The sequence below is a fragment of the Acanthaster planci genome, linkage group LG12, assembly GCF_054643075.1.
Source record: "Acanthaster planci isolate LZ-2023a linkage group LG12, COTS_SCS, whole genome shotgun sequence".
NCBI classification, from domain to species: domain Eukaryota; kingdom Metazoa; phylum Echinodermata; class Asteroidea; order Valvatida; family Acanthasteridae; genus Acanthaster; species Acanthaster planci.
In genome coordinates, this window is record NC_141788.1 from 820,509 (window position 1) to 846,418 (window position 25,910).

At 41.2% G+C, this 25,910-nt stretch overlaps 1 protein-coding gene across 1 annotated transcript in view; it reads left to right on the top strand.

Moving 5' to 3' along the window:
• The first annotated feature begins 110 nt into the window (after positions 1-110).
• Positions 111-25,910, top strand: part of LOC110982806 (proteasome adapter and scaffold protein ECM29-like) — a 28,133-nt gene continuing 2,333 nt past the window's right edge. The window contains exons 1-46 of the mRNA XM_087144345.1: positions 111-266; positions 1,301-1,431; positions 2,085-2,201; positions 2,776-2,894; positions 3,383-3,538; positions 4,086-4,296; positions 4,806-4,903; positions 5,072-5,192; positions 5,488-5,604; positions 6,144-6,308; positions 6,665-6,714; positions 6,942-7,008; positions 7,201-7,323; positions 7,784-7,887; positions 8,347-8,512; positions 8,639-8,719; positions 8,841-9,131; positions 9,412-9,543; positions 10,199-10,379; positions 10,602-10,852; positions 11,211-11,312; positions 11,921-12,145; positions 12,598-12,712; positions 13,056-13,170; positions 13,703-13,771; positions 14,696-14,813; positions 15,063-15,233; positions 15,444-15,523; positions 15,744-15,849; positions 16,208-16,255; positions 16,378-16,499; positions 16,765-16,927; positions 17,593-17,652; positions 18,179-18,268; positions 19,219-19,285; positions 19,757-19,848; positions 20,366-20,432; positions 21,480-21,611; positions 22,131-22,193; positions 22,806-23,017; positions 23,236-23,279; positions 23,498-23,699; positions 23,872-23,995; positions 24,401-24,506; positions 25,010-25,104; positions 25,520-25,591. Of these exons, the coding sequence (XP_087000471.1) occupies positions 245-266; positions 1,301-1,431; positions 2,085-2,201; positions 2,776-2,894; positions 3,383-3,538; positions 4,086-4,296; positions 4,806-4,903; positions 5,072-5,192; positions 5,488-5,604; positions 6,144-6,308; positions 6,665-6,714; positions 6,942-7,008; positions 7,201-7,323; positions 7,784-7,887; positions 8,347-8,512; positions 8,639-8,719; positions 8,841-9,131; positions 9,412-9,543; positions 10,199-10,379; positions 10,602-10,852; positions 11,211-11,312; positions 11,921-12,145; positions 12,598-12,712; positions 13,056-13,170; positions 13,703-13,771; positions 14,696-14,813; positions 15,063-15,233; positions 15,444-15,523; positions 15,744-15,849; positions 16,208-16,255; positions 16,378-16,499; positions 16,765-16,927; positions 17,593-17,652; positions 18,179-18,268; positions 19,219-19,285; positions 19,757-19,848; positions 20,366-20,432; positions 21,480-21,611; positions 22,131-22,193; positions 22,806-23,017; positions 23,236-23,279; positions 23,498-23,699; positions 23,872-23,995; positions 24,401-24,506; positions 25,010-25,104; positions 25,520-25,591 (5,563 nt within the window). The 5' untranslated portion in view covers positions 111-244. The remainder of the gene's footprint in view (positions 267-1,300; positions 1,432-2,084; positions 2,202-2,775; positions 2,895-3,382; positions 3,539-4,085; positions 4,297-4,805; positions 4,904-5,071; positions 5,193-5,487; positions 5,605-6,143; positions 6,309-6,664; positions 6,715-6,941; positions 7,009-7,200; positions 7,324-7,783; positions 7,888-8,346; positions 8,513-8,638; positions 8,720-8,840; positions 9,132-9,411; positions 9,544-10,198; positions 10,380-10,601; positions 10,853-11,210; positions 11,313-11,920; positions 12,146-12,597; positions 12,713-13,055; positions 13,171-13,702; positions 13,772-14,695; positions 14,814-15,062; positions 15,234-15,443; positions 15,524-15,743; positions 15,850-16,207; positions 16,256-16,377; positions 16,500-16,764; positions 16,928-17,592; positions 17,653-18,178; positions 18,269-19,218; positions 19,286-19,756; positions 19,849-20,365; positions 20,433-21,479; positions 21,612-22,130; positions 22,194-22,805; positions 23,018-23,235; positions 23,280-23,497; positions 23,700-23,871; positions 23,996-24,400; positions 24,507-25,009; positions 25,105-25,519; positions 25,592-25,910) is intronic.

The following is a 25,910-nucleotide window of genomic DNA, read 5'->3' on the forward strand; positions in this document are numbered from 1 at the left end:
ATGTGGTTACATAAAGGGACAGGAAATTAGTCTAGCACTAATGGCCCGACAAACGCCATTTTCCACAACGTTAATGCCTCCTTTTGTAGCATGTGTCCTAGGGTTCCGCAACCAAATTAATACTTTACGCAAGAAACAACAGTTTAGCATTAATGAGTCAAACATTGTAGTGCATGGATTCTGTGACGCAAGATTTTTCACGTGAATTTCTCCCCCGAACAAACACAGACAGACGATCATCATCATGGCAGCGCAAGACGAGCTTGGTAATGGTTGGGCTGGTATTTTACCAGTTTTATGCAGAAAATTTTCTTTAAATGTAAACCTAAAACTAAAGTAGTAGTTTTGTCAATAACTATGGTAGCTGTGGTCAATGTGACCAAACTCCAGTGTTTTGAGTGACTTCATCACGAAAAAGTTAGCCTAGGCTACATTCTCAACCATGTCAACGGCATGAGTTGGCATTATTATTAAATTACCCACAGGCAGATTTTGGGGATACCGACATGACCGAGTCACCCTCCAGTTGCTTTTTTGGCTTTAGCCGTTTTTAATCTTCATCTAATTCCATTCCATTATTCTTACATCTTTTGTCAGGACTGTGATTAGGCCTACTAGTATTATTATTGGATATTACTAAGCCTAGGCATTCTACTCGTTAAAGCCTTCTTTTTAGTACAATGTACTAGTCTGGATGGGTGGGGGGGGGTGACAGCAGTACTTCCAGAACCTTCCGGCGTGTAATCATGGCAAGGGATTCCCTACAAGTACACGTAAGCTACATGTAGATAGGTTTGCAGTAGCACCATGGACTGATGACATCTCTTCTTTGAGTACATGTATGAGGGGTTCTGAAAAGAACAGGAATACCTTACAGTTCTAGAAATAGTGAATGTATAATGTTTACACTTATGAGATGAATTCATTAACATTATTCAGATCTAGGAATGCTATGGGATTTGGACTTTTTTATTTATTTCCCTGTGCGAAATCCCCCAAAGCCATGAAATACAAACAATGACAAAGAGAAATTGAAATATTATGCAATTTAATGTAGGATTCAGTTTCAAACAATAAAGGGTACCGTTAATCAGAAATTTCCCCCATCATGCCCACATAGCTGCCTACTATCATGACAGTATGCTCTGAACTCGGAGAGTCAGGTAGGGCTTCAGACCGTTTAGTATTGTCAGTGGATCACCTTAGCAGCTCCTTCAACTGCAACATTAGCAGGGCATTCTACAGTCAGTCCAAAAGTTTACTCCCTGAACAAAGTTTTGTTCTTTGTCTCCTTGAATAGAACTGCTGGAGAGGGTGTTTCTACGCATCGGCTCAGCAGAAACTGACGAACAGCTACAAAATGTGATTTCACGATTTCTACCCCCGGTGCTCCTGAAACTATGCAGTACCCAGGAAGGTGTAAGAAAAAAGGTAATTTGTCCAAAATGGGGTTCAGAATGGTGCTCATTGAACAGGTGTTAAAAGTGATTTGTAAACAGTATTTAGCAGTCATCCTTGAATAATAATATGGAACGGGAAGTTAACGCGCAACTTGAGTTCTTGTCCAATGGGGCCTTCAATCAGTGGTGCATCCATATGTATGACAAAGTCAAATACAAACCGGATAACCAAAGACATGAGCGTCTGACAAGCACAAGTTGTCAGGTTCTTTGCTGGCCACAATCCTCTGGTTCCAAACATTAAACAAGTTCTTTGTCATAACAGCCAAAGCACACCCTAGTCATATTCTAGCATGAACATATGAACGAGTATAAGGCAGTGCAGTGATGGCACATTACATTTGTTGATGGACAAATTCTATCCATCGTTAGCTCGTGGGTTTTTAGAATACGTAACAGGGAAGGCATAGTTTTTCCTGACAAGCCTAAAAATGAGGTTATTAGGTTACAGTAGTCTAGTTTGCAGTATCCTCCTTGTAGTGTTTAGGATTCTTCAACAGAGTAGAAAGGAACCAGTTTAAAAGACACAGATCTCATTTTCAAGATAATTTGTGGCATTAATCCACTGACATACATATGATTTCATTAGACCTGAACAGATTTCAAGTCATTTAATTTTGCCAGGTGTTGGAGTTGCTGGTCCACGTCAATAAGAGATTAAAGAGTCGACCCAAGGTGCAGATTCCTGTTGATGTTCTTCTGTTGCAGTATCAAGACCCAGCTAATGTCACATTTGTCACAGTGAGTTTGATGTTCATGCTCTTTACAGTTTAATTCAAGACCCAGCTAATGTCACATTTGTCACAGTGAGTTTGACGTTCATGCTCTTTGCAGTTTAATTCAAGACCCAGCTAATGTCACATTTGTCACAGTGAGTTTGACGTTCATGCGCTTTGCAGTTTAATTCAAGTGCCATTCAAGTTTGGTTATCAGGGAAAAAATTTCCTATTACTTCAAGTAATAATTGCACCAAGCCCTGTTAACCCAAACCCTCTAAGGGTGCTTGGCTAGAAGCCGGGCCAGACACATCAGACTGCATGGTTTGTCAAAGTGGATTGCCTGCCCAGTGTAACAAGATCAGGTCAACTCTCCCCAAGGCCAAACAGCCTGGGAGTCTGTGGTTGCCAGTCACCACAAGATCCAACAGTGGCATTGTTTAATGGGACTAGTTGCCATTGTCTTAACACGGCCAGTTTGTTTGGCTGCTGTTGACTGCCCGGATCATCAAAGGGCATCTGACTTTTTCACCTGATGCACTGTGCTGCCTTTGGCAGGGTTATTGATAAAGCAGCATGATACTCCTTTTGTATTGCAGAATTTCACCGTGTTGTACCTCAAGATGGGATACCCTAGACTACCCATGGAGAAACAAGCCGAGTTAGCACCCTCACTCATTCAGTGTCTAGAAGGCAAACCGGTATTGCAACAAGATAGGTGAGTGGTAAAAGACTGTTTGGAAGTTGCTCTTCATGTGTGACAAGAAGGTTTGTTCTGTCAAAAAACAGACTTGTGTTGAATGTAGAAATATGAGTTGTAAGTGAAATAATCACGTGCCAAATGAAAGGTCATGTCAGAGATTACCCACAGAATGAATATTGAAGAAAGACATGTCCTTGTCATGATTCATTTGAGGAGTTTGGGACTCAAAGTAGACCCTAAACTGGGTTGCTTGAGACAACTTGATTACAACACTGAGTGGTACTTTTCTGTCTTTCTATATGGCCTGGGTTCAAATCCCCATCTGAACCCACAATGAGACTGATTTTCATTTCCTGCCCTAACCTTATTCTCAAGTGAGGGGACATGAATGTAGCATACAACAGATTCCATTTGGACATGTCCAGAATTCCATCAGTAGCAGCGTATGTTCTATGTTCAAAACTGTCATATTATCATGGATGCCTTCCCTCGTCATGTTATAGCCTTCTACAGATGCTGATCCCTACACTGCCTCACCTGAAGCTTCCCAAGGACCCAACTCAGAGGAAGGTGGTCTTTGGTCTCAGTGAGAAACCAGCTACGATTCAACTCCTGCTGGGCTTCATGCTAGACTATCTCTTGTTGCCCTACACATTCAGGTAGGTACTGCCTTGAGATTTGGGCTGGTAAGGCAAGTGACTTTTGGGCTTGTGAGATTTGGGAGGTCAAGTCGAGGCAGGCAAAGTTTTTGCAATGTCAAATAATACTTCAGTGTTTAAGTCTGAACGGACAAGGTATTAGCTGGCAATGTTTAATATTGGTTTTGGTTGGTGGGGATTTTAGGCAGGACACGCTTAAGTTGATAGGATATCAACAGGTGCAATTGTGGTTAGTTAGGTTTATATTTTGGTAGGTGAAGTAAAAGGTTGATGAAGTTTGAAAAGGTGACATTTACATGGTGGGTCTTTACTTCAAGATCTGCCAAGTTCAATTGGGTCCAAGAAAAAGGACAATTTTTTGGGCATAAACTCAAAGATTTGAAATCAATCTGCTGACTGACCTTTCTCTTAGCTCCCCCAAAGCAGAGGATCGGCCTACCTCTTCTAGTGGAGGGGCGCAAGTTCAATTGGGTCCAAGAAAAAGGACAATTTTTTGGACATAAACTCAAAGATTTGAAATCAATCTGCTGACTGATCTTTCTCTTAGCTCCCCCAAAGCAGAGGATCGGCCTACCTCTTCTAGTGGAGGGGTGCAATCCGACACTGCTTCCTCATCCAGACCAGCCACAGCACCTGCGGGATCTACAGCAGCAACTACGGCAGCAACAGGAACGTGGACAACACCACCTGGCCTGAGTGCCAATGCACTCAAACGAGTGATCGGGGAGAATGTTCCGGAAGCCAGCACAATTGAACAGGTTGGATGTACCTTTGAACAGGGTCACATTTGGGTGAACAGGGGCTGGCAAAAGTAGCTGTACATTAGTCCAAAAGAAAAGGACCAAGGGCTGGTTCATTGGTTTGCACACACGCAGCATGTGATGTGAACGTCGCATTTGACTTCATTTCTCAAGTCTCGGCTTAAATCCCAATGCACTATCAAAGTACCTAATAACAAACTCTACTACAAAATGTTTAATTAAAATACGACCTTCTGTAAAAGTAACGGGGAGTGCATTTTGAGGTTACGTCTGACACAGAGCTAGGGTGATATTTCCATATTTTTTGCAGCCAATATGAATTGCAGACAAGGTGTACAAGTTCTTGGTTGGCTATTAAGAACAATGTTCATAGCACAGAAGTCTGTTCCTTCCAAGGATTAACAGGAGACAAGGCATGAGATGTTTTTACAGTTTCATATGTTTCTGCACAGCATGTCACCCTTTGTTTCATGTGTTTCCGTTTTTTCTTCTCTTGCTGTATTCAGTGTAAAGTGGGAATTGTTAACTTTCTTGCTGCCGATGTACTACCCAACGAAGACATCGTTTGTCATCTAATTATTGCCTGCTCTGATACAAGATACAGGTGAGATAGTACTGTCTGGTCATCCTCTGGAATTTAGCATAAGCAGAGAGTAAGGCCCAGTTAATTCAAAGCTGGAATGTACTTTGTTGAGATGATCCCTTATGATTGTGTCTTTGAGCAAGATATTTTGCTGCAATCACCCCACTTTTCATGTTTGTATCCCCACAGTGTTGCCACTGCGGCTGACGTTGAACTGAAGAAGATCCACAACATTGTTGACTGGAACAACATGACCATCATCAACAAACTGTACAGTTTGTTCAAAGGAACTGTAGTGATTAAAGGACAGGTACAGTGTCAAGTAAAAAATCAAAATAGTGTGAACTTTTCAGAATCACCTCGTGATGTGTTCCGAGAATAGACAGTCGCATCAAATTTCTGCTTAGTTAATATTTCAGCAGTGAAATTCTGCTTGTAAGCTGTGGTATCTTGTAAGCTGTGGTATCTTGTAAGCTGTGGTATCTTGTAAGCTGTGGTATCTCAACTCTGTTTACCAGTTACATGTCTTCCACTTGAACATACTACTATCTACATTTTTAGGAAGACTCGCCTTACACTGGTTCCATTCTCAATTCTACCCGTAGCCTGCTGTGAAGTCCGAGGACCGCCGACTACCAGTCAGTACCCGAATCCGTCTTAAGATCTTTCCTTACTTTCTCAAGTCAAGAGAGGCAGCCGATCAGTTTCCAGCTTGTATTCAGGTTGGTAAACTAGGCATTGCAGTGCTCAAGAATCAATCCAGTACACTTCTAGATTCTTCAAAATCTATCAAGAGGATTTTTGCAGAATTCAGAGAGAAGTTTTTGAGCTTTTCATCAATACAGTTAAAAAGTGGCAAATGTTTACAAATGACAAGAATAAAAATAATACCAGCCAAAAAAAAATCATTCAGCTGCAAAAATGCACATTTTATTATTAATTGAAATGTAAATGAATGATATATATACAATATTAAAAGGGCACCAATAACATTTATTGATATATTAATATCATAGCAGTATTGGCATTTGTTTAAAAATTCTCAGCTGGAACCAGGGAAGAAGACCCAGTGCAGTCATTGTCACTTTTTCATGGGATGATGGGACTCGATGGGTCTTAAAGTTCAAATAAGAAACATGTGTCAGTGGTCTCCTGCGTTTGTTGGCACCTCCCCTTAAAAAGTCTGCACCCAGAGAGATACCTCAACCCATTATCTCATATCTCTCCAAGCCTGTCTGACCATGATGTCTTTCTTTCTTAGATCATCTTCGACTGCTTGTACGGTAGTAACACCAATGCTAAACTGAAGACGTTTGCCGTCCAGTTTGTCCATCATCTCTGCACTACGTGCAGCACGGCCCGCATCCAACCTATGGGGCCGATCCTTCTCTCCGGCATGGGGAAACTCATTACAGAAGCTAAAGACGTAAGTCCAGACAGATATCCATCCCCAACTGGCCCAGGGGGTGCCCTGCCTTATTTGGGTAAAGAGGGATAACTTGGCCCCTCTTGCAAGAGTTTCATTTTTTGTTTCAGAATGGAAGCCTACAGGGATGTACCATATTCCTAAGTTTTACAGAAATACGTTTTCCTTTTGAAAGTGCAGCCATTTTAAACTGGCTTCATTAAAGTCTCACCTCCAAGTTTAAAAGTGATATCTTGGTACTCTCCTGATTTTAAAGCCTAGATACACCTTTGCTAGCATTGTTGTACTGCCTGTTTGATGGTTGTGATTATTTGAACTCAGAATTCTTTTGATCTCTCTTCTGTTGCATTCTCCAGAGTACCCAACTTCGAGGTCTGGCCTACGTTGCCGTGGGGAAATTATCAAAGTGAGTATTCTGTCACTACCAGATCGAGTGCTGATTGAAAACAGCATTATGTTCCAATTTGTTGTGCAATTTGTTTTTAATACTTGGTGCATTTTCTGTTTTGTAAACAAAAAAATCCTTCAGTGTGCGTTCCTTTTTGTCATCTGACACAATCTGAGCAGAATATTGGATATTGAAAAGTTCCGATTTACACAATTACAGTGGCCACCATATTTCTTGATTTCCAGGCGAGTGCCTCAGCTGTTTCTCAAGGACATGGCGTTGTTACAACAGTTCTTTGATGCTCTCTCAACTGTGAGTAAAATGTGCCAAGTTTCAAGATAGCCAATTCTTGGTTTGTTGTTCATTCATTCTCTAAGCTTCCATTTCATTCATCGGATTCTTTTGATGCACCTCACCATAAAGACCTTCCCTCACTGCAACTTGGTGTCGCGACAAAATACCCACCTTTTTCATTTGTCTTGGCTTTGTATCCTTTTTCTTCAGGAGGATGCTAACATCCGACTTCATGTTCAAGAGGCCCTAGCTTTGATGGCATCTGCCTACAAGAACCTGGAAGGACCCAACCTACAGATAATGCAGACATTGATTATGAGCAACATTGAGAAGGTGAGATATTTTCAAGATGTCTTTTTTTTTTTTTTGCGTTGGGGAGATGTTAATTATATATAAGACATCTGCACTAGTAAGCAGGAGGTCGTGGGTTCGAGTCCCACCCGAGTAAGCTTGTGAGGTTTTTTTCGCAAGCTCTCGGACAAGCACTGAGCATATAGTGCTTATTAATATACGTTGGGTACGGGCAAACCGTTATATATAAGGTGAGATATGTTAAGATGTCTTAAGGTGCTAAACGAGAGGATGTTGGTTCATGTCTCATATCGCAAAAAGTTTGAAATGTTTCTTCTAAACTCGCAGAAAGTAACTCATAAAGTAACCAATATTGAGATATTAAGATATCTTGGCTTGAAAACACAAGTTGGTGCCAATAAATGTTGGCTCCGAGGCGACACATGAAGGCTCAGCATTTATTGTATTGTGATTTGAGACCATGCCGTCTTTCTGTTTGTAGTCAGAGCCCCAGGCCCGCCTTGCTGCTGTACAGTACGCACGGGCCGTGTTTCCAGGCAACCACATACCATCACGCTATGCCCTCCTGTTAGCCACTGGAGATTCGTAAGTAATGAATGCCTTCATGTCCTGTCAAACATGTGAACATTGGTTTGATATCCACCAGCTTGAGACTCAGGTTTGGGTTGAATGGTTTTGAGACTGTTTGTAGTAACCTCTCATATCGCAGCCGCTAGCTGTTACCTTTCATCGTTGTAAGTGTCATTGCCAGCTAAGGCTAAACCTTTCAGCCGTATGTCTTTGCCAGACCAAGCATTACGTCTGTCTCTGACAGATTTGGAGTAGTCATGAACGGGGTTTGATATCTTAGGTCATGGGCTCAAATACTGCTTAAGTCAATATCTTTGTCCAGTGGATGGAATAAAAATTACAGCTTGCAAAGTCGCACAAACTGACAACTTAAGTATAATTTCCATGAATGTCAACTCCAAAATTGAATAAAGCTTCAAATGTTAGAGAATGCATTTCATTGGACACCAAATCTGGGCATTCATACCTTATTAGGAAGGAGGATATCCAGCAGGAAGCCATGAAAGCATTGAGTATTCCTGACAGAGAAATGATGATGGACAGCTCCAGAGAGAGCAGCAGCAGTCAAGGGGAAGGGGCTACCAACGACAAGGTCTTGGTACCTGGATTCCCTGAGATGGTGTTATACATCAGTGAAATGGTGAGTATGCCTGACACAAACCTTGCTTCATTTCCTCACATTCCAAGGATCCGTTGCTGTGCCCTGAACCTCAGTAATCTCAATTTGTTCATGACGAATGCTAGATGTGGTCTTTTACTCACCCAGGCATCAAAGCGAGTCAAGAGCTCATCTCGTTATCTGTCAGGAAACACAGCTCTGCCCTTCCTGCCTGACATTTTCAGTGAGGTGAGATAAATGCTAACATTGTCTGTGTCTCAGTTTCAGTGTCAAACTTTTGCTTTCAAAAAATTTGGTCGCAAGTAGCTTTCTGGAGTTTCAGTCAGTTGTCTGATCTTATTTTTTTCAGGTAATTTTCTATCTTCGTGCCTGTTTGCTGCATGATGCTGGAATACATATCAACAAGGACTCGCCCTTTGACCTGGACTCAGATACACCAATTGCCAGTCGCCATGTCAACCAGCTCCTCGACCAATCAAGAACGGGCTCTGAGAATCCTGTCTTGGTATATATTGGTCTGATGCAACAGCTGCTGAATGTGGTTGGGTCACGTGAGGTCATGAAGTGTCTCCTGGAGATTGTTGCCATAGCGCCAGAGAAAATGGGCAGGCAGTTTAGGGACAAGCTAGCCTGGATAAAGGTGCATTTCAGGAATTGACTTTTAGTCTGAAAGTAGTTTGAAATTCATTTCTGCTGTTTGCTGCAGTAGAAAAAAATTGTGTCATTTTATGAGAATGAAAGTTTGAATATTAGTTGATGGGTCATTTTGTGACCAATCATATTTGCTTTGTGGACATGGCATCAAGAGATGTTTCTAATTTGTTTGCTTTGTTGGCTGTTTTGTCCACTTTTGTGTTCGTTGTTTCTGGCAGTGTCCTGAAAGCGTTCTGTTTTGTTCCTTTGTTTTCATTTGGGAGCAGAATTTTGTGAGTGGTAATCATGAGCGCATAAGAACTCCTGCAGCAGAGCTCTATGGCATTGTATGCGATGCTTGCAGCACGGACAAAATCAAAGAAAACATCAAAGACTTCACCAAGATGGTGAAAGACCAGGTAGGTTTTCTGAAGAGGAAAGAATCAGGACTTTGGAAACTTTCCACAGAAGCCCAGTTTATCACTAAGGCTTCTAGATCCATCAAAATCTATTTGGAGGATGTTAATTGTCCTCTTGAATCTCTCCTTGAAGTTCAAAGCTAAAGGAAAGAACTGGAGAACAGCCCTGGAGACTTCTTTCAGGAACTATGTACCCACCGGTGGAACACATTAAGTATTTGCACTGTTTTGCAAGCACTAGACCAGTTTTCACTTGAATGGGCACAAATTGTTAGTGTCTTTGCATGGATGCCAGGGCACAGTGGCTTTCCAATTGTAAAATGTCTCTGCCAACATTGAGTGGATATCCCTGCCTGTAGTCTGTACAGTCTACAAAATTTCATAGATGTGGTATAACTGTATTGTAAAACCGCCCTAACAATACGGACAGTCAGAAATTCTCTCCAGGTCTTCCGATACAGTGCATGGATGTATCATAATGTCATTTGACTGATTTTTAACTGACAAAACAACTTATGCAGAACGCATCTTTGCAAGGGATGGTTAAAGTTAACTAGCCAGGCAAGTTTGCATCTCACAAACCTTCCAGCATGACATACTGTCAGTACATTTGGTTGAAACTTTCAAACATTGTTTTTACCCTTTCCATATTAAGTCTCATTCCTTTGAGGATCACCATGGATCACTCCTCGCCCTTGGTTATATCATCGGCCGATACCTGTCAAGGACCAGACGATGGGGTCCAGGCATGATCACCAATGGCAACGAGACAAGCAAGCAGGAGAAAGCAATAATGCAACTCAACAATGCAATCGTGGAAGCCGTTAAGGTTCTTGGTAAGTCCCTGCCAGTTCGCATGATCTGAAATTTCAATTTGCAGAATCTTTAGAGTAGTTTTTGACTGTCAATCTGATTTTTGTTGTGAACTGCATTCTAACACCATGGGGGCAAAACCCCAACAATACTGTGTACAAGGGACACTTGAGCCTTATTTTTTGCTACCCAGTGACAAAATTCAAGGACCTAAATTTCAGAGAATCATTTTATTTTTCTCCCAGTGTCTTCACTTGACAATCACACCCCACTCATGAGCTCTGCAGCGTGCATTGCCTTAGGAGAAATTGCCCGCTGCGGTGCTCTACCCTTGCCCACTGGTGGTACGGCCCAGCAGTCTGATGCAACCAGTGACATGGACGATACCAAAGAAGCCAAGAAAGGGATGGCCACTAACAAAGAAGGGGAGATAACCAAGAGATTGGTGGTTGACAAACTTGTGGCCAAGTTGCAGTCATCAAAACAAGCCACAAAAGTACGTAGCTGTCAAGGGAATGATTTCAGAAATAATCTCTGAATTTGCCTGAGCTTAGTTCTTCTTTGAGAGATGCACTGTATTCCTGTCAGAGATTCACCACAGTCTGCTACATGGCTGCATTGTAGAGGTTCCATTAGCTGGCAAGTGTACTAAAACCTGGCTTGGGAAATCTCAAATTTGCCCAAATAAGGATTGATTTTGCCTCACTGCCCATAATTTCCAGGATGCCTTTGAATGCTTTCCCAGTGTTGGCGCGCACATGTAACCTCTCTTAGTTTTGGGGGCTTAACTTGTAGATGAAGAAACTGCCGTTTTTCATCTACTGACCATGTTCATGATATATTTCCCCAATTAGGTCAAGGAGCAAGCAGCCATGACTCTTGGGTGTCTTCCCATCGGAGAGGCAGAGTTTCCATTCACTCAGGCTGTCTTGGAAGGACTCCTTCAGTCATCTAATGTTAGTCAATCAGTGAGCTCTTTGTGAGAACAGCACCTAGTATTGCTAGAGTTTGTTGCAGAGCAGAAATATCATGCAAGATACACATAGCATATTGTTTGACACCTGTTCTCAAAGCAGAGCTAAACTCCTGATGTTATATTTTAAAACTCCATTAAATTGGGCCAGATATCAACTGATGATGTAGTTACCTTTCAAGTCAGCAAAATAGTAAAACCATTTGAATTACACTCAGACAACCTGCACTGATTGTATTCTTACGAGAGCCATATTAAGACTGCTGTGTTTGTGCTCGTTTTTTTTTAAGGACAAGTGGACCTTTGAAATTTGAATGTTGACTTGCTGTTCGACTTCATAATTTATTGAGTGTGTTCTGTGCCTTCCAAGAGATTGTGCGGGGGAAAAAAAGTTCCAGCTGCCTCAGCTGGGACTCAAACCCACGATCCTCTTAGCTGCTGATGTGGAAGTCTTACCCACTCCAGCTATCAAGCTTAATTGGGCCAGCAAGTGTAAAGACATTGCAGTTTTACTGGTTCTTTACAGGACTGGACAAAACTGCGCGATCTTGAAAGTTTTTGACATTTCTGGGGCTCTGATCTTCTACATAGATGAAAGAGGTTGAGTTGCACTTCAGTGTTGGTAAGGCTCTGAGTCAGGCAGCTCTGGGACCGGCCTCACCTGCAGGCCGAGATGTCTGGACACAAGACTTGAGTGCCTGCATGGCTGTGCCATCTCCAGAGGGGGTGTCGGAGAAGAAACACAACTGGCTAGAGTGGTTGCTGATCAAAATCCTAGGGCAGGAAATTAACAGTCAGAATCCTCATAAGAGACAGGTACGTTTTTGGAAATCTGACAAGGTTAAGCATGGATTTGTGTCTAGAAGATTGTTTAATGTGTCAGACCTTATTGAATTACTTATTTTCAATAATTTTGGATAGTGTAACATTTACGGTGCTCCAGTTTTGTTCCATTGTGTTAATTTACATAACATTCTCTTTAAGGTGTGTTAAGTTGGGATAAAATTTGCATTTACTCAGGTCGTTTTGGAAATTTTTAAGAGCTTATGGTCTGTATTGTTTCAAGTTTATTTTCGGTATTCTTTTTAATAGATAGGCTCATGCAGAATGATTTTATTGTGAATAGGATTTTGCATATTAACGTGTAGGACTTGGAATTAATTTGAACTTTTGTCTTTTTTGCGTGGGATAATGTCTGCGTCCTGATGCAGTCACAACAATTTTAATGTAAGAATGATGTTATTACTTGGAATTATTGTGCCCTATAGGCAGCATGCATCTGGCTGCTGTCACTTGTCAAGCAGTGTGGAAGTCAGCAAGCGATGCAGAGTAAAATGAAGGAGATCCAACAAGCGTTTGTCAATATGCTGTCTGAGAGAGAAGGTAAACATTGTCTGTGTTAAATTGTCATGTATCAAAATAGTTCAAGTCCCCTAGGTTTTAAGAAGCAACAGGTTTTGAGAAAGCCTTTGTGAAAGAGTCAGGTAGGATTGAAATGTCAGGGTCTCTGACTTCTTAGCTTTGCGTGTTTCAGGTTGTAGATTTTCAGAAATTCGCCAAAATTCCAAACCTTTAAATTGTCCAAACCTCGCCAAAATTCCAAACCTCTAAATTGTGATTGCATTAAAATGTCATCAAATTTTTGGAACACATTTTGGTCTTTAGAGATGTGGATTTCTCTAAGAATTCATGATCCTGCTTTTAATTTCTGTATATTTTGTTTTAGAAATAACCCAAGAAGTGGCCTCCAAAGGTTTGAGTCTCGTTTACGAGATGAGCACGGCTGATAGAAAGAATGAACTGGTATCGGTCTTGGTAGAAGCACTCATGACAGGAAAGAGGTAACCTTTGACCTTACCCCACTCCGACGTCAAGGTGTTGGTGTCAGTGTTTTGGACATTAATCATCTGTTTAACTGATTTTTTTCATGACAATCTTCATTCATTGTTCATTGTTTGAAATTATTCATGCTTTCGGCAACAATATAAAAGTTGCTCTGAGCTACAGATCAATGCTGGCACCTTCAACTTCTACACCACAGATTTTATTATACTCTTGCAATCTTTGAAAATGTTTCGATTCTACCAGAGTGTTTGAGACCAACATGGAAGCAGTAATGTGCATTGAAGATGCCTCTAGATACAAATACAGGAGAAAAAGGGGCAGAGTGAAGGATGTACAAGGAGAACCCAAGGGAGGGATCCAAAAGGATGGCAGAGGGGGTTGGGGAGGGTCGAGGGGTAGGGGGCAGAAGGGGTGAAAGGAACACCTTGGAGATTGGACCTCAACACAGCTCGCCCAGGAAGTCATGTTTTAGTATTGAGTTGTTATTATGACATTACTAAATTGTTTTATGGTTTTTCTGGCTTCCAGAGCTAAGCAGACAGTGACCGGTGAGACTCAAGTCTTTGATGAAGGAGCCTTGGGTAGTAATCCCGAAGGGTAAGTGGCATGTCTTCCTTTAGAATAGAGGTCACGACCCTGGCGTTGTGAAGACCAAAATCTGAAACAGAGTTCTCTGAAAAACTGGAAAAATGTGGAGCTATCATTGTCATAGTCATTATTTTCATGGAGTTATAGAAAGTTGAACTCCAAACAAACAGTCCTACAATTCGCCCCAACCTATACTTGATGATATGTAATAGGCAGTCTTCCCGTTTGTATGTGTATACCGCTCTCCATGTTTATGCAAATGTGTGTGGGACTTGTGATTCTGTCGTGCTGTATGTGAGATGTTCAGTGGTCTTGTGCCAAAGACTTGAAGGTTGGCCAAGAGTAGCATCTCCTGTCTTGAGTTGTTGTCTTCTAAAACTGTGTGTGTCAGTGTCGACAGAGAGCTCCTAGAGAGCTGCAGATAAACTTGGACAGAAGGTAGATCAAGCCCATTCCATTCAGACAAAAGCTTCCCGAGAAGATGGAGAACTTCGGGCTGCAGGAAAAAAAAACTGAAAGTGTCGTTAGTTAAGCTGAAGGATGAGAAGAGCTACTCGTAGCCAGCACTGCTCTGCTCTTGTAAAATGTTGGCTTAATGTATCTATGTCATTGTAGTACATGTATTCAGTTTGTCTCATTGGTACCTGGGTGTGATGGCATGCATGTACAGTGTAACAGTGCCTAATTATACAGATATCGTGCCTAGTTTGATGTCTAATTGCATGTACATCCTTACCCTGATCTTATCACTAACTTCATTGCCTTAGGGTTAATATGTTTAATGCTCCAGATTCTCAATTCTAGTCAGTTTTGGGGGGAACAGTTTTTGCGTAACAAGTCAACAATATCTTCAAGAGGTCTGTTATGATTGAAGCATCCAGCAGGCTTGTTTAACAGTATTGAAATAGTTTGTTTGTATTTGCTGATTCATAGCGGAGCATTATCTACATATAAAGAGCTGTGTTCACTGGCTAGTGACATGAACCAACCAGATCTCATCTATAAATTCATGCATCTAGCCAATCACAACGCCATGTGGAACTCACGCAAGGTAATCAAATATATTTGGAAGTTTCTTATGGAAAACCTCAACCAAAAAACATGACCAGCTCTTTAATTTGATTTCTCATTCATTCTGGCATTCTGATGAATGTAAAGATTTATTTAATCATTGTCCAAAATTCAAGTTTGGAGGTTCTGCTTGTCAGTATATCACTTCATGCTTCTCAAATCCACGGTCGGAAATTACGTAGGTAGAAATGACGTACTAACTGGTAACTTTTGAACTGCTTGACTACAGGGTGCAGCGTTTGGCTTCAGTTCTATAGCTTCATATGCAGGGGACCAGTTAACTCCATATCTACCTAAGCTGGTACCCAGACTATATAGATACCAGTATGATCCAAGTGGGCCAGTCCGCCAAGCTATGACCAGCATCTGGGCTGCATTAGTCAAAGACAATAAGAACGTGGTAAGTTTCAAAAAGGAAGAATTGTTTATATGTGAAGAGGGTGTGGTGTTGTCCAAACTTTAAATTCTATACGCGCTTGGCCAAGAAACTCTAAGAAACTCCAAGCCAGGACTTGCATTCAATATCCACGTTTTTCACATCTCAGATTATTTTTCATGGGTGTGTCTGCTTTCTTGTTTATCCTTCATTGATCATTAATTATTGATTCAGGTGGATGCATACCTGAAGGAGATTGTTGTTGATCTTTTACACCATCTGACTCATTATATGTGGCGCAACCGAGAATCCAGGTAAATACCATAAAAGCAAATTTAAAAGCTCATTGAATGCTTGGAATTTTTCCACAACATTTTCAAGTTTTTTTAAACTCCATTTGTAACTGCGGGAAAATGTGGTTGTTTGTTGCAGTGCCCTGACAGTAGAATTGCCATCAAGTTATGTGTCTAGAAAAATTGAAATTTGATAACCTTCAATGAATATGTTCAACTTTTTCTCCTTTCATTCCCATAGTTGCTTGGCAGTGAGTGATTTACTTCGTGGGAGAAATGTCGATAGCATTGTGGAATTCCTGCCAGAATTATGGAAGAGTTGTCTTCGGGTACTAGATGACATTAAGGTGAGTGCTGTCATTCATAAAAGTATTATCAAATGGAATCTAACAACCAGGTAATATAGATGATGTTAGAGTACTATTGAAAGGTGTTAAAGTACTAGAGAACAAAAGCTGAATATCAGATGACATAAAGCCATATTCAGTGGTGTCAGGACACTGAATGGCAAAAGTCAAGTACTAGATCACATAATCAAGGTGAAGACAAGATAAAAAGTATTTGTTTTAGTGTTCTAGATGGCATCTGTGGCAACCCACTTGGTGACATTAAGGTTTTGTTATAGTCATATATAATACTTGATCAATGTCACTCATAAAACAAGAAATGGCGTCAATTTTGGATTTAATTTTTTTCTGTTTTCAGGAATCTGTCCGCAAGGCAGCGGAGGCCGCTTGTCGCTCTCTAAGCAAGGTAGCTAGATGTTGGCAATCAGAGGTGCCCGGTTTTTCATAAAAATCTCGTTCACCTGGGTTATTTTGTTGATGCTGAGAACTTAGAAGACATAGGACAATTCCCTCTTGTTTTTTTGTCAGGTTTGCATCAAGATGTGTGACCTTTCTTATGGTAAGATTGGTGAGCAGGCCCTAGCATTAGTGTTACCATGTTTGTTAGAGGATGGCCTACCCAGCAGAGTAGAGGAAGTCCGTGCAGTCAGGTAGGTTCACCAAATTTAGTTTCTGATCACGAATGAAAGTCTCACTGAGAATGCAGTCATTATTAGAGGGCAGTTTCATGTGACAGTGCCACCTTTGAACATGGAAACACAGGTCAAATTTCCTACAGATTTGCTTGAAGTACGGACGCCACACCAAGCAACTGATTTACTTGTGTCCTGATATCATCTGCTGTCAACTGCAACGAGAGAAACAGTAGTCCAAGAATTCTAATCAATTCACCTCTTGCCATCTCCTTTGTGCTAGCCTGTACACCTTAGTTCAGATCAGCAAGAAGGCTGGTAGTCGACTTAAACCCCACATGGCTGTATTGGTGACTGCCCAGCTAGAGTCACTCAGTGGGTTGGAACACCAGGCTATGAACTACTTGAGTCTACATGTGGGACAGAACCAAGATAGCCAAGAAAAGGTCAGTGAACCTGGAGACTAGACTGGCAGTAGTCTCTCTCCAGCCTCCGTACAACGTTATAAGATCAGAAATAGGTTCTTAGATAGAAAAGCCTGCAGATTGATTTGAGCATGATGATTCAGTACTCCTGTTTCCTGCAAAGTGTGGAAGTAAATTTAGTTTTACAGAGAGGTATTGTTTGCAGGGACATCATGGGCACAATCTCTTTTTTGGAAGACGTTTTTGCTCTGAGAAGAGCCAGTGGTGAGAAACTGTCTCAACGTCTCAAACAGTGTGTTCGCTTTGTCTGGAATAGTTTCCTAAAGATGTAGGAAGTTAAGGTTCAAAGCATTTTTTATCTTTGAGAAATGTTCAACTTCTCACGTTTTAGTTTGTCAGTGCATACTAAGTCAGTGATTTTTCAGACCAGACTTTTCTGCCTTTTCGTTAAAGTGTTAGCGTTGGTCTTACATTTGATGCAAAAGAGTGTTTTCCAGACATAAGCATAATGTTGTTGTTAGCTTGGCAGAAGGACATCCAGCAGTGTGTTATTAACACAACTTGTATTGTAACAACTTGTTTAATGCGCCAATCTGCCTGGCAACAAACGTATAAAAAGGCATTGCTGACGGTATCATACTGATAAATATAACATGTCATCTTACTTCTACTATTTCTTGTAATAGTTGGACAATGCCCGCATTGCAATGAACAAAACCTCCCCCATGATGGAGATGATTAATATGGTGAGTAGATGAACGTCAGTGTGTTTGAGTTTACAAGATTAGGGTGCTATCACTTACTTCAGTAATTGTGGAAACTACTCACCTGATGTCCATCATTATGGGAACTCAAAACAGAGAAGGGTTACTCAAAAGTCCCCGGGCCACAACTCAGGTTAACACGGCTTTACCATAGATTGATTGCTCTTCATGTTTTTCAATGGTTCCTTGCCATGTCAAAGGAACTGTCACCGAGTACCAGTTGCAAGCAGTCTATGGAAAGTTTACCACAGAGCAGTACCTGGCAGGGCTAGCAATTTCTCTGCGTTCCTTTTTAGGCATTTTGAAGTTTTTCAATTTTCACCTTCATTATAACACTTGAAAAAAGGCAGTTCAACAAAGTTAACTGTCAGTAATTCTCTTAAATGTGGGCTGAGTTAGAAATCAAACGCCTTTATGCTTTCTAAGTACGTTTATTTCCGCAGCTATTCGACCCCCCCTAAAATTTATTTTTTGTAAGATGTCCTCAATTTTGATTGGTTGATTTCAGTGTGTGCAATATGTGGATGCTGATGTCTTGATTGAGTTAATCCCTCGGGTGTGTGACCTCATTCGTAGCGGTGTTGGAATGGGAACGAAGGTAAGTCTGTAAACCTTTATCTGTGACAGTGGTTACTTAAAAGTGAAAGCTGAGTTTGACACTCATGCTTGAGGTTGTCTTGCCCATGGCTCTATGCAACAATTATATGTACATGTATGTCTCAGCAGCATTCAGCGTTATGAACTATATGAATGACAAAACAATAAAAATACTGATTTGAGTTACAAACACAGACTCAATACATCAACAGATGATGGATAAGGAATAACCCACATGGTCACAGCAGTTGGAAATGATTGACCATCTGTCTATAATGATCACAAATTGTACAGAAACTGAGACCAAATTGCCATTTAGATGTTACAGAATTCTTTAATACAGTCATAATCGAAATATAGATATATTAACTTACATTTGCTGAGCGTCAGTCAGTGTCAGAAAAACATGGAAGTCAGCCTGCCAGTATGCCTTGATGTGTGTCCACAAGACCCCTGACCACACCCAATTTTCAAATGAACAGCGCCCTCTGGGCTAAGATGAACAGCGCCCTCTGGGCTAAGATGAACAGCGCCCTCTTGGCTAAGATTAACAGTGGGCCTAGAAGAAATAATCTAAGCTAGACTTTCCACCAGTGCCAAATTCTGTGTATCTCATCTATCCCTCTGAACTCACTGGGTGAGCGTGAGTTAGTAATGAGTCACTTGTATTAAGTGGCATTTACTCAACGACTTTGCTCCACAAAATGCGCAAAATCGAATAAGATACACTCTCAGTTGACGCATGTTATTTGAGAGTCTTTTATTTGTGAATGAACCATACAAAAATCCTAGGTATGAGCACAGTTTTCCTTTTTGCTTTCTTTTCCTTTCAATACCCTGCATGTTTAAGGTGGCTTATTTTACCAAACTTTTCATTGATAGCCTGCAAGTCCAAACTGAAATAGAGATCTGTTTAATACTTTGTATTTCTGATTGTTGTACATTTCTCAGGCTGGTTGTGCAAGTTTCATAATTCTCTTGTGTCACCAATGCCCGTTAGATCTTGCACCATATGCAGGTAAGTTTGGAAAGTGCAATTTTTTTTTGTTGCTAGAGCTAAGCACCATCAAAAGTTGGGAAGTACGTTTCCAGTTCTGTTTTTTGACTGCTCAGACAAGGACAGAAATGATATGGGCATTCATATTCATGACTTGACCCTTTGAAATGTGTCTTTTGAAGTGATGACTGTTTTTACTTATTTGGTTTCATTCTGCGTTAGGAGGCTTTGAAAGTCTGTTATTTGTTTCAATAAATCCGACATTTCAACAAAAAGAGACAAAACTTAGGAAGTAATTTATCTCCAAACCAGTACCAGTGACTTGCGACTGGATTTGTTGGGTTTTGTCAATCTTTAGGATTTCCATTTCCAGTGTTAAAACGGAAACTTTTGTGCAAAGTTTCCCACTTCAAAATGTCACATAATAGAAAAAATCTGGGCATATGTCTTAGTATTCAGCTCTGTTATTTGCATTTGTTTCTCTCTGTCCAGGGAAACTTTTGAGTGCATTTTTGACAGGTCTCAATGATAAAAGTGTTGCTGTCCGTAAGAGCAATGCCACAGCCATTGGCCATGTGATTGCGGTAAGAAAGATTGCCTTAAAGCTTGAAATTCACTCATCGGTGTCAAGTTGGGTCTTCCTTTATCACTCTTGATTTTGTTTTTATAACTGGAAATTTCAATGTTGCTCTGTGCTAGGATGCCATTTCTCGTAACAGAAGCAAACTGCCAAATCCATCTCAAATACTCACTAATTGTTCACAAGTTTATCATTTGGACTCACAATTGCAATCTTCACACCGTTTCATTCACCTCAGAGTGCTCAGCGATTTTGTATCACATGATTTCATTGCTTCATGGTAGTTCAAAGGTTTGACCGGTTTACAGATTTTTCATATGCCAGCTTTAATTGGTTGTGGGTATTGTTAGAGGGTAGGTCAACCAGCATGATAGTGTTGGCTCCCCAGGGAGTTGAGATAAACCCCAGGGACAAATTACAGCGGTCACTGGAACAGGTGTAGACATAAGTCCAACTTCTAGACATGTGTGTTGAATGTTGAATAGTCTAAGCTGAATACTTTCAATTAATTTAATTTCCAGATTGCCAAAGACAGCAGCGTAAAGAAGCTGATCACGAGACTGAAAACGTGGTACACTGAGAAAGATGGTGAGTCTCAAGTAGTGTTACAGATGATTCAGAAGGGACAAACTGTCTCCAAGACGGACAGGGCAGATTGGATCTTAGAGAAGAAGGCTGAGAAACGCTTGATGATGATGGAAAACTCAAAGCTTGCTCAATTGCCATGTTTTTACATTATTTGGCCGCAGACTGGATGCCTTGATGCCACTGATGATATTCAAAGCAACATTAGTATCTGAAAATGTGTACAAGGAATTTTTATAAAAACAGAAAGTCTAGTGGAGGAAGTGAAGGCTTTATGGCTCCTTCTCCAGCAGAGTTTGTCAAGCTAGATTTCCTTTCATTTGTTTCAAATTAATGTAGCCTCTTTGTGGTCTCTTTCCCCCACGTCTATAGATGAGATGTTACACACAGCCTGTGGGTTAACCCTGCCCTTTTGTGGTCTATTTTCCCCATGTCCATAGATGAGATGTTACACACAGCCTGTGGGTTACCCCTGCCCTTTTGTGGTCTATTTCCCCCTGGTCAATAGATGAGATGTTACACACAGCCTGTGGGTTACCCCTGCCCTTTTATGGTCTATTTCCCCCTGGTCAATAGATGAGATGTAACACAATGCCTGTGGGTTACCCCTGCCCTTTTATGGTCTATTTCCCCAGTCAATAGATGAGATGTTACACATAGCCTGTGGGTTACCCCTGCCCTTTTATGGTCTATTTCCCCCTGGTCAATAGATGAGATGTTACACACAGCCTGTGGGTTACCCCTGCCCTTTTGTGGTCTATTTCCCCCTGGTCAATAGATGAGATGTTACACACAGCCTGTGGGTTACCCCTGCCCTTTTGTGGTCTATTTCCCCCCGGTCAATAGATGAGATGTTACACACAGCCTGTGGGTTACCCCTGCCCTTTTATGGTCTATTTCCCCCTGGTCAATAGATGAGATGTTACACACAGCCTGTGGGTTACCCCTGCCCTTTTATGGTCTATTTCCCCCTGGTCAATAGATGAGATGTTACACACAGCCTGTGGGTTACCCCTGCCCTTTCGTTGTCTATTTCCCCCATGCCTATAGATGAGATGTTACACACAGCCTGTGGGTTAACCCTGCAAGCCATGTCAAGACACAGCCCGGACACATTCAAGAAACACAACACGCAGGTCCTGCCGCTAGCTTTCCTGGCCATGCATGTCAAGAAAGAGAAAGGTACCAAAATAATTTTGAATAATTGCAGAATATCTTGGCCTCTATAAAGACTAGCCTGCTTAAAGAAAAAGCCGTTATAAGCAGGTGGTCACAGACTGAATGCACCTGTAACCTACAAACTGTTCACAACTTGATAAATTGCTGGCACACATCAAGAAAGCACAGCACAGCATTACGAATGTCTCCTAATTGAAGTCAGTAGATTAACTTGTGTAACATACACTACTGTGTAACATACACTACCGTGTAACATACACTACTGTGTAACATACACTACCGTGTAACATACACTACCGTGTAACATACACTACCGTGTAACATACACTACCGTGTAACATACACTACCGTGTAACATACACTACCGTGTAACATACACTACCGTGTAACATACACTACTGTGTAACATACACTACTGTGTAACATACACTACTGTGGACAGTGGCTATAGAAACTGTAACTGCTCCTCAGTGACCTATAATATGTAGTTACAGTTGGATTATCCATTTGTTTCTATGATAGTAAGTGGGCGGAGCGAGGAGAAGGATAACGTGTGGGAGGAAGTATGGCTAGACTCCACACCAGGTGAGATGAGTTGGTAGTTCTTAATTGATTGTGTGCAGAGGTCTAAGGGGAAATGGCAGAATGTGGACATCATAATCATGTAGAAAAGAGGTCACTGTGTCAAGTAACAATGATATCACATGTTGAAGGCACCTTTAATGTTCATGTTCCTACTGATGTATACCAGACAGACATACTTATAAATGTGTCTCTTTAAATCTAGGGGAACTTATGCATGCAGTCCATAGAGAAAATGTTGACTTCACATTTAAATATTCTGTTCAGTGGAGCGTTGTCCCCATGCAAGTTCTTCAATGAGACATGCAGCTCAAACCTAACAATCAACTGCTTAGTGCAGTGTTTTTATCATCAGTTATCATGAAGCTGTAACTTTTTTCAAAGGGTCTTTCAGTAAAGTTGCTGTAGTAGAAAAACCTACAAAGGGGTTCCTTTTAGGATTGTCATAGATACTTTTTACTTTTAGGACATAGTTATCTGTATGTGCGTCAAATATTGACAATACATTAACCCTAACACTCCTCAATCCTTCACCTGTTGGAGGACTGAGGAGTGTTAGGGTTAAAGTGAGTGGTGAGAAGCCATCAGAGTTAGTGACTGTTGTTCCTTGCCCAGGCACTGAGAGCGGTATCAAGCTGTACTTAGCTGAGATTGTCAGCCTGACTCAGGAATCACTAGGATCACAGTCATGGCCTCGCAAAGCCCAAGCTGCGAGAGCCATGAGCACCGTGGCCAAGAAATTAGGCTCCAGCTTACAACCTCCTCATCTAGGGAGGTTGCTTGGAGCCTTGGTCGGAGGATTAGCTGGAAGGACGTGGGATGGCAAGGCAAGAATAGTTTAACTTCTTCTTCTCGATATAAAGACTTTTGGTTATTGCTTGTTTCTGAAGTTTTCTCTTGTGCACCAAGTGAAGTGAAGCGAATGACATATATGAGACATTTTGTCCAGCCCTGTGCCCATAACAAAAGACGAGCATGTTTTCCTGGAATCAAGGTAATTTTTAGCCATATTTTCAGTAATTCCATTTTATCCCCTATTTTCCAGGATGAGCTTCTGAAGTCGATATCAACAGTGTGTACATCATGCAGGTATGACCTCAGTGCTAACAATTGGGCTGAAACTAATACGGCTGAAGGAGAAGTTTGAAACATTCATTGATGAGGATTGTCTAATTATTCACAGCTGTCTCTGAAAATGGCAAAAGTATTGAAGGAGGGGACCGGGTCACATTGTAGTGGGGATATGGTCGTTTAAGATCACTTGTAAGAACTATCCTCTTCCACTAATGCTTGCACTTACTTTCTAGGACTGCTCTTCAGAATCCAATCGATGCCAATCCTGAACAACCAACTATGGATGTAGTCCTGACAGCCGTGTTCAAAGAATGTAAGAAGGAACGCATTGACTACAAGATGACAGCCCTTGAATGTTTGTCGTCTATCTTAGAAGCTCATGGCATTGACAGGTTTGAGGAATTGTCAAGGATACTCTTCCCGATTGTTTCCAAGGTAGAGATGTAGTTTTCGACTTCTCGCTTGTATAAATTTGCTTAGTTTTCTTGTTTGTTATAGTGTGAAGAGTTTAATGTATTTTTAGTATTTTGTTACTTTGAACATTGTGTGGATAGCAGTCGTCTTGGATATAAGCATTTCACTGCTTGCCTCTGCTCATTTTATTTAGGACAAGGACGATGAAGATTCGGATGAGGAATCTGATCGATCCAGACAAGATCAGAAGCTCCAGCTGCAGGAATGCGCCTACGAGAGTCTTGGTAAAGCCTGGCCGAGAGAGAGGCAAACGCAAGGTGAGCACCAACCATGGATGGAAAGAATACCTAGACAGGCAGTACCATGCTCTGACTGGAATCAGGAATCCCTAAGACTTCATTACGGTCGTAGATTACTAAACCGTCCAAGGTTCCAGGCATCTTTAAAATCCTCCGGGAGGGTTGGAGGGATTAGGTAGAATCTGCCTCTGTGACTTTATGTGGGGCTTGATGCTCGTTGAATGTAATTGACAAAGAATGTACCACAGGTATTTGCTCAATAGAGGATTTTACAAGGGTCCTTTAAAAAATGCCTTGGGATACAGGTCTTCTAGAAATGGGGTTAAATCTTCATGTACTTGTATCCATAAACTTGGTTTCTCCATGGAATTCCCCATATTGCAGCCTTTTTTTGGCCAACTTTCTAACTGTTTGTTCCTGTAGATTTATTCCACCAGGAGCTGTGTCGTTACTTCTCCGAGGGCCTGCAGACGAGCACCTTCAAGACACAAGTCACAATTCTGAAGTCATTAGACCTTTTCTTTGAGAGGTAGGAAAAGGAAAGATTCACATTCCTCGTTTTGAAAGCACATGTGTTTGATCCTCCTTACTTGTTCTGTTTATGTGGTATGGCATATAAAGAGGAATGAGGAATGTCCCCTTTTTCACTTTTAACCTGTAAGAGATAAAAAGACCATAGTGTCATCCCAACAAAATTATTCATTATAAAAAGACAGTTTGTTGTAGAAACCCAGATTGTCATGTAATCATGAGATATGTAGAAAAGTAGCCCATCTTTGCAGATCTGTCAATTTTTTGAACAGTAAAATTGTTAATGATGTTTGATTTGAGCATTCCATCTCCCCTTCCAATTACTGTTCAGGTGTTGACATTTCAGGGGTTGAACGTTAGTGAAAAATTCTGTTTGTCAAGCAACTTTTTTCCTGCACTCTCCAGCTGAGGTTTACACCATTTCTCTTATCAACGAAGGCAAAACACTGCTTTGTAGTGTCTGTATCCACAATGACTTTCCTTTGATAAACTCTCTTACAGGTTAATGTTCCTGGACCCAGGAATCAGCAACATGGACTGCAAGTTCTTGTCCAGTATCCTTATCCGTATTGTCCCGGATCTCTGCCGATGTCTAGGTAGGCGCGAGAGTTTCACTGTTACTCCAAACAGTAGCCTCAAGCCAATTATGATTTGTGTTATATAGGACTTGTACTCACTTGCTGGTCGTGTTGATTGGCTGAAGGGCGATCCCTGCTAAAATATTTCTTTCTTGAAAATTTAAGAAAAGTTAAAAGTGACTAAGAGTGGAGTAATGGAGGAGAATTGACCACTTTGTTTCCGATTATCTGTTCTAAATCATCAATAAAGTTGTCTTTCTTTGTTGACGTAATACAGCATTTCAAATAGTTCTGACGAACCCTTTGCAGCTGCTATGAAGTAGTCTGGCACCTTTCTTTTCCAGAGTGCATTATAAAAGAAATGAAGTTTGGATGTAAGACTTGCGAATAATCCTCAAACCCTGTTCAAACTTGGCACATTTACTGGTTCCAGGTGTTGTCAAGTACGTTGCAATCAGGAGACAGGCGCTCACTGTGCTGGAAAATCTTGTCACCAAGCTGAAAGGTACGTAGCACTTGTGGCTAGTAAACACCTCTTCGATGGTGGAAAAAAGAATGAAATCAGGCCAGCAGTTGATATAATGTCAATCCTGCAGGTGTTCCCAGGTCTTAACGTAAACATACCACATGTGCCGTGTGCTGTTTGCGTGTAAATTTACGAACTCATCGGCCTTGTGGGACCTTGTTACTAGGTAGCAAAGCGCCCTCTCTAGGTCATGCACAGAGTGTATACACAAGAAGTAGGTGACAAGATGCAGACATATTAACTCTTGAGGGCCTTTGCTGTCCATAGAATATACCATAATCAGATCGTGCTGTGGGGT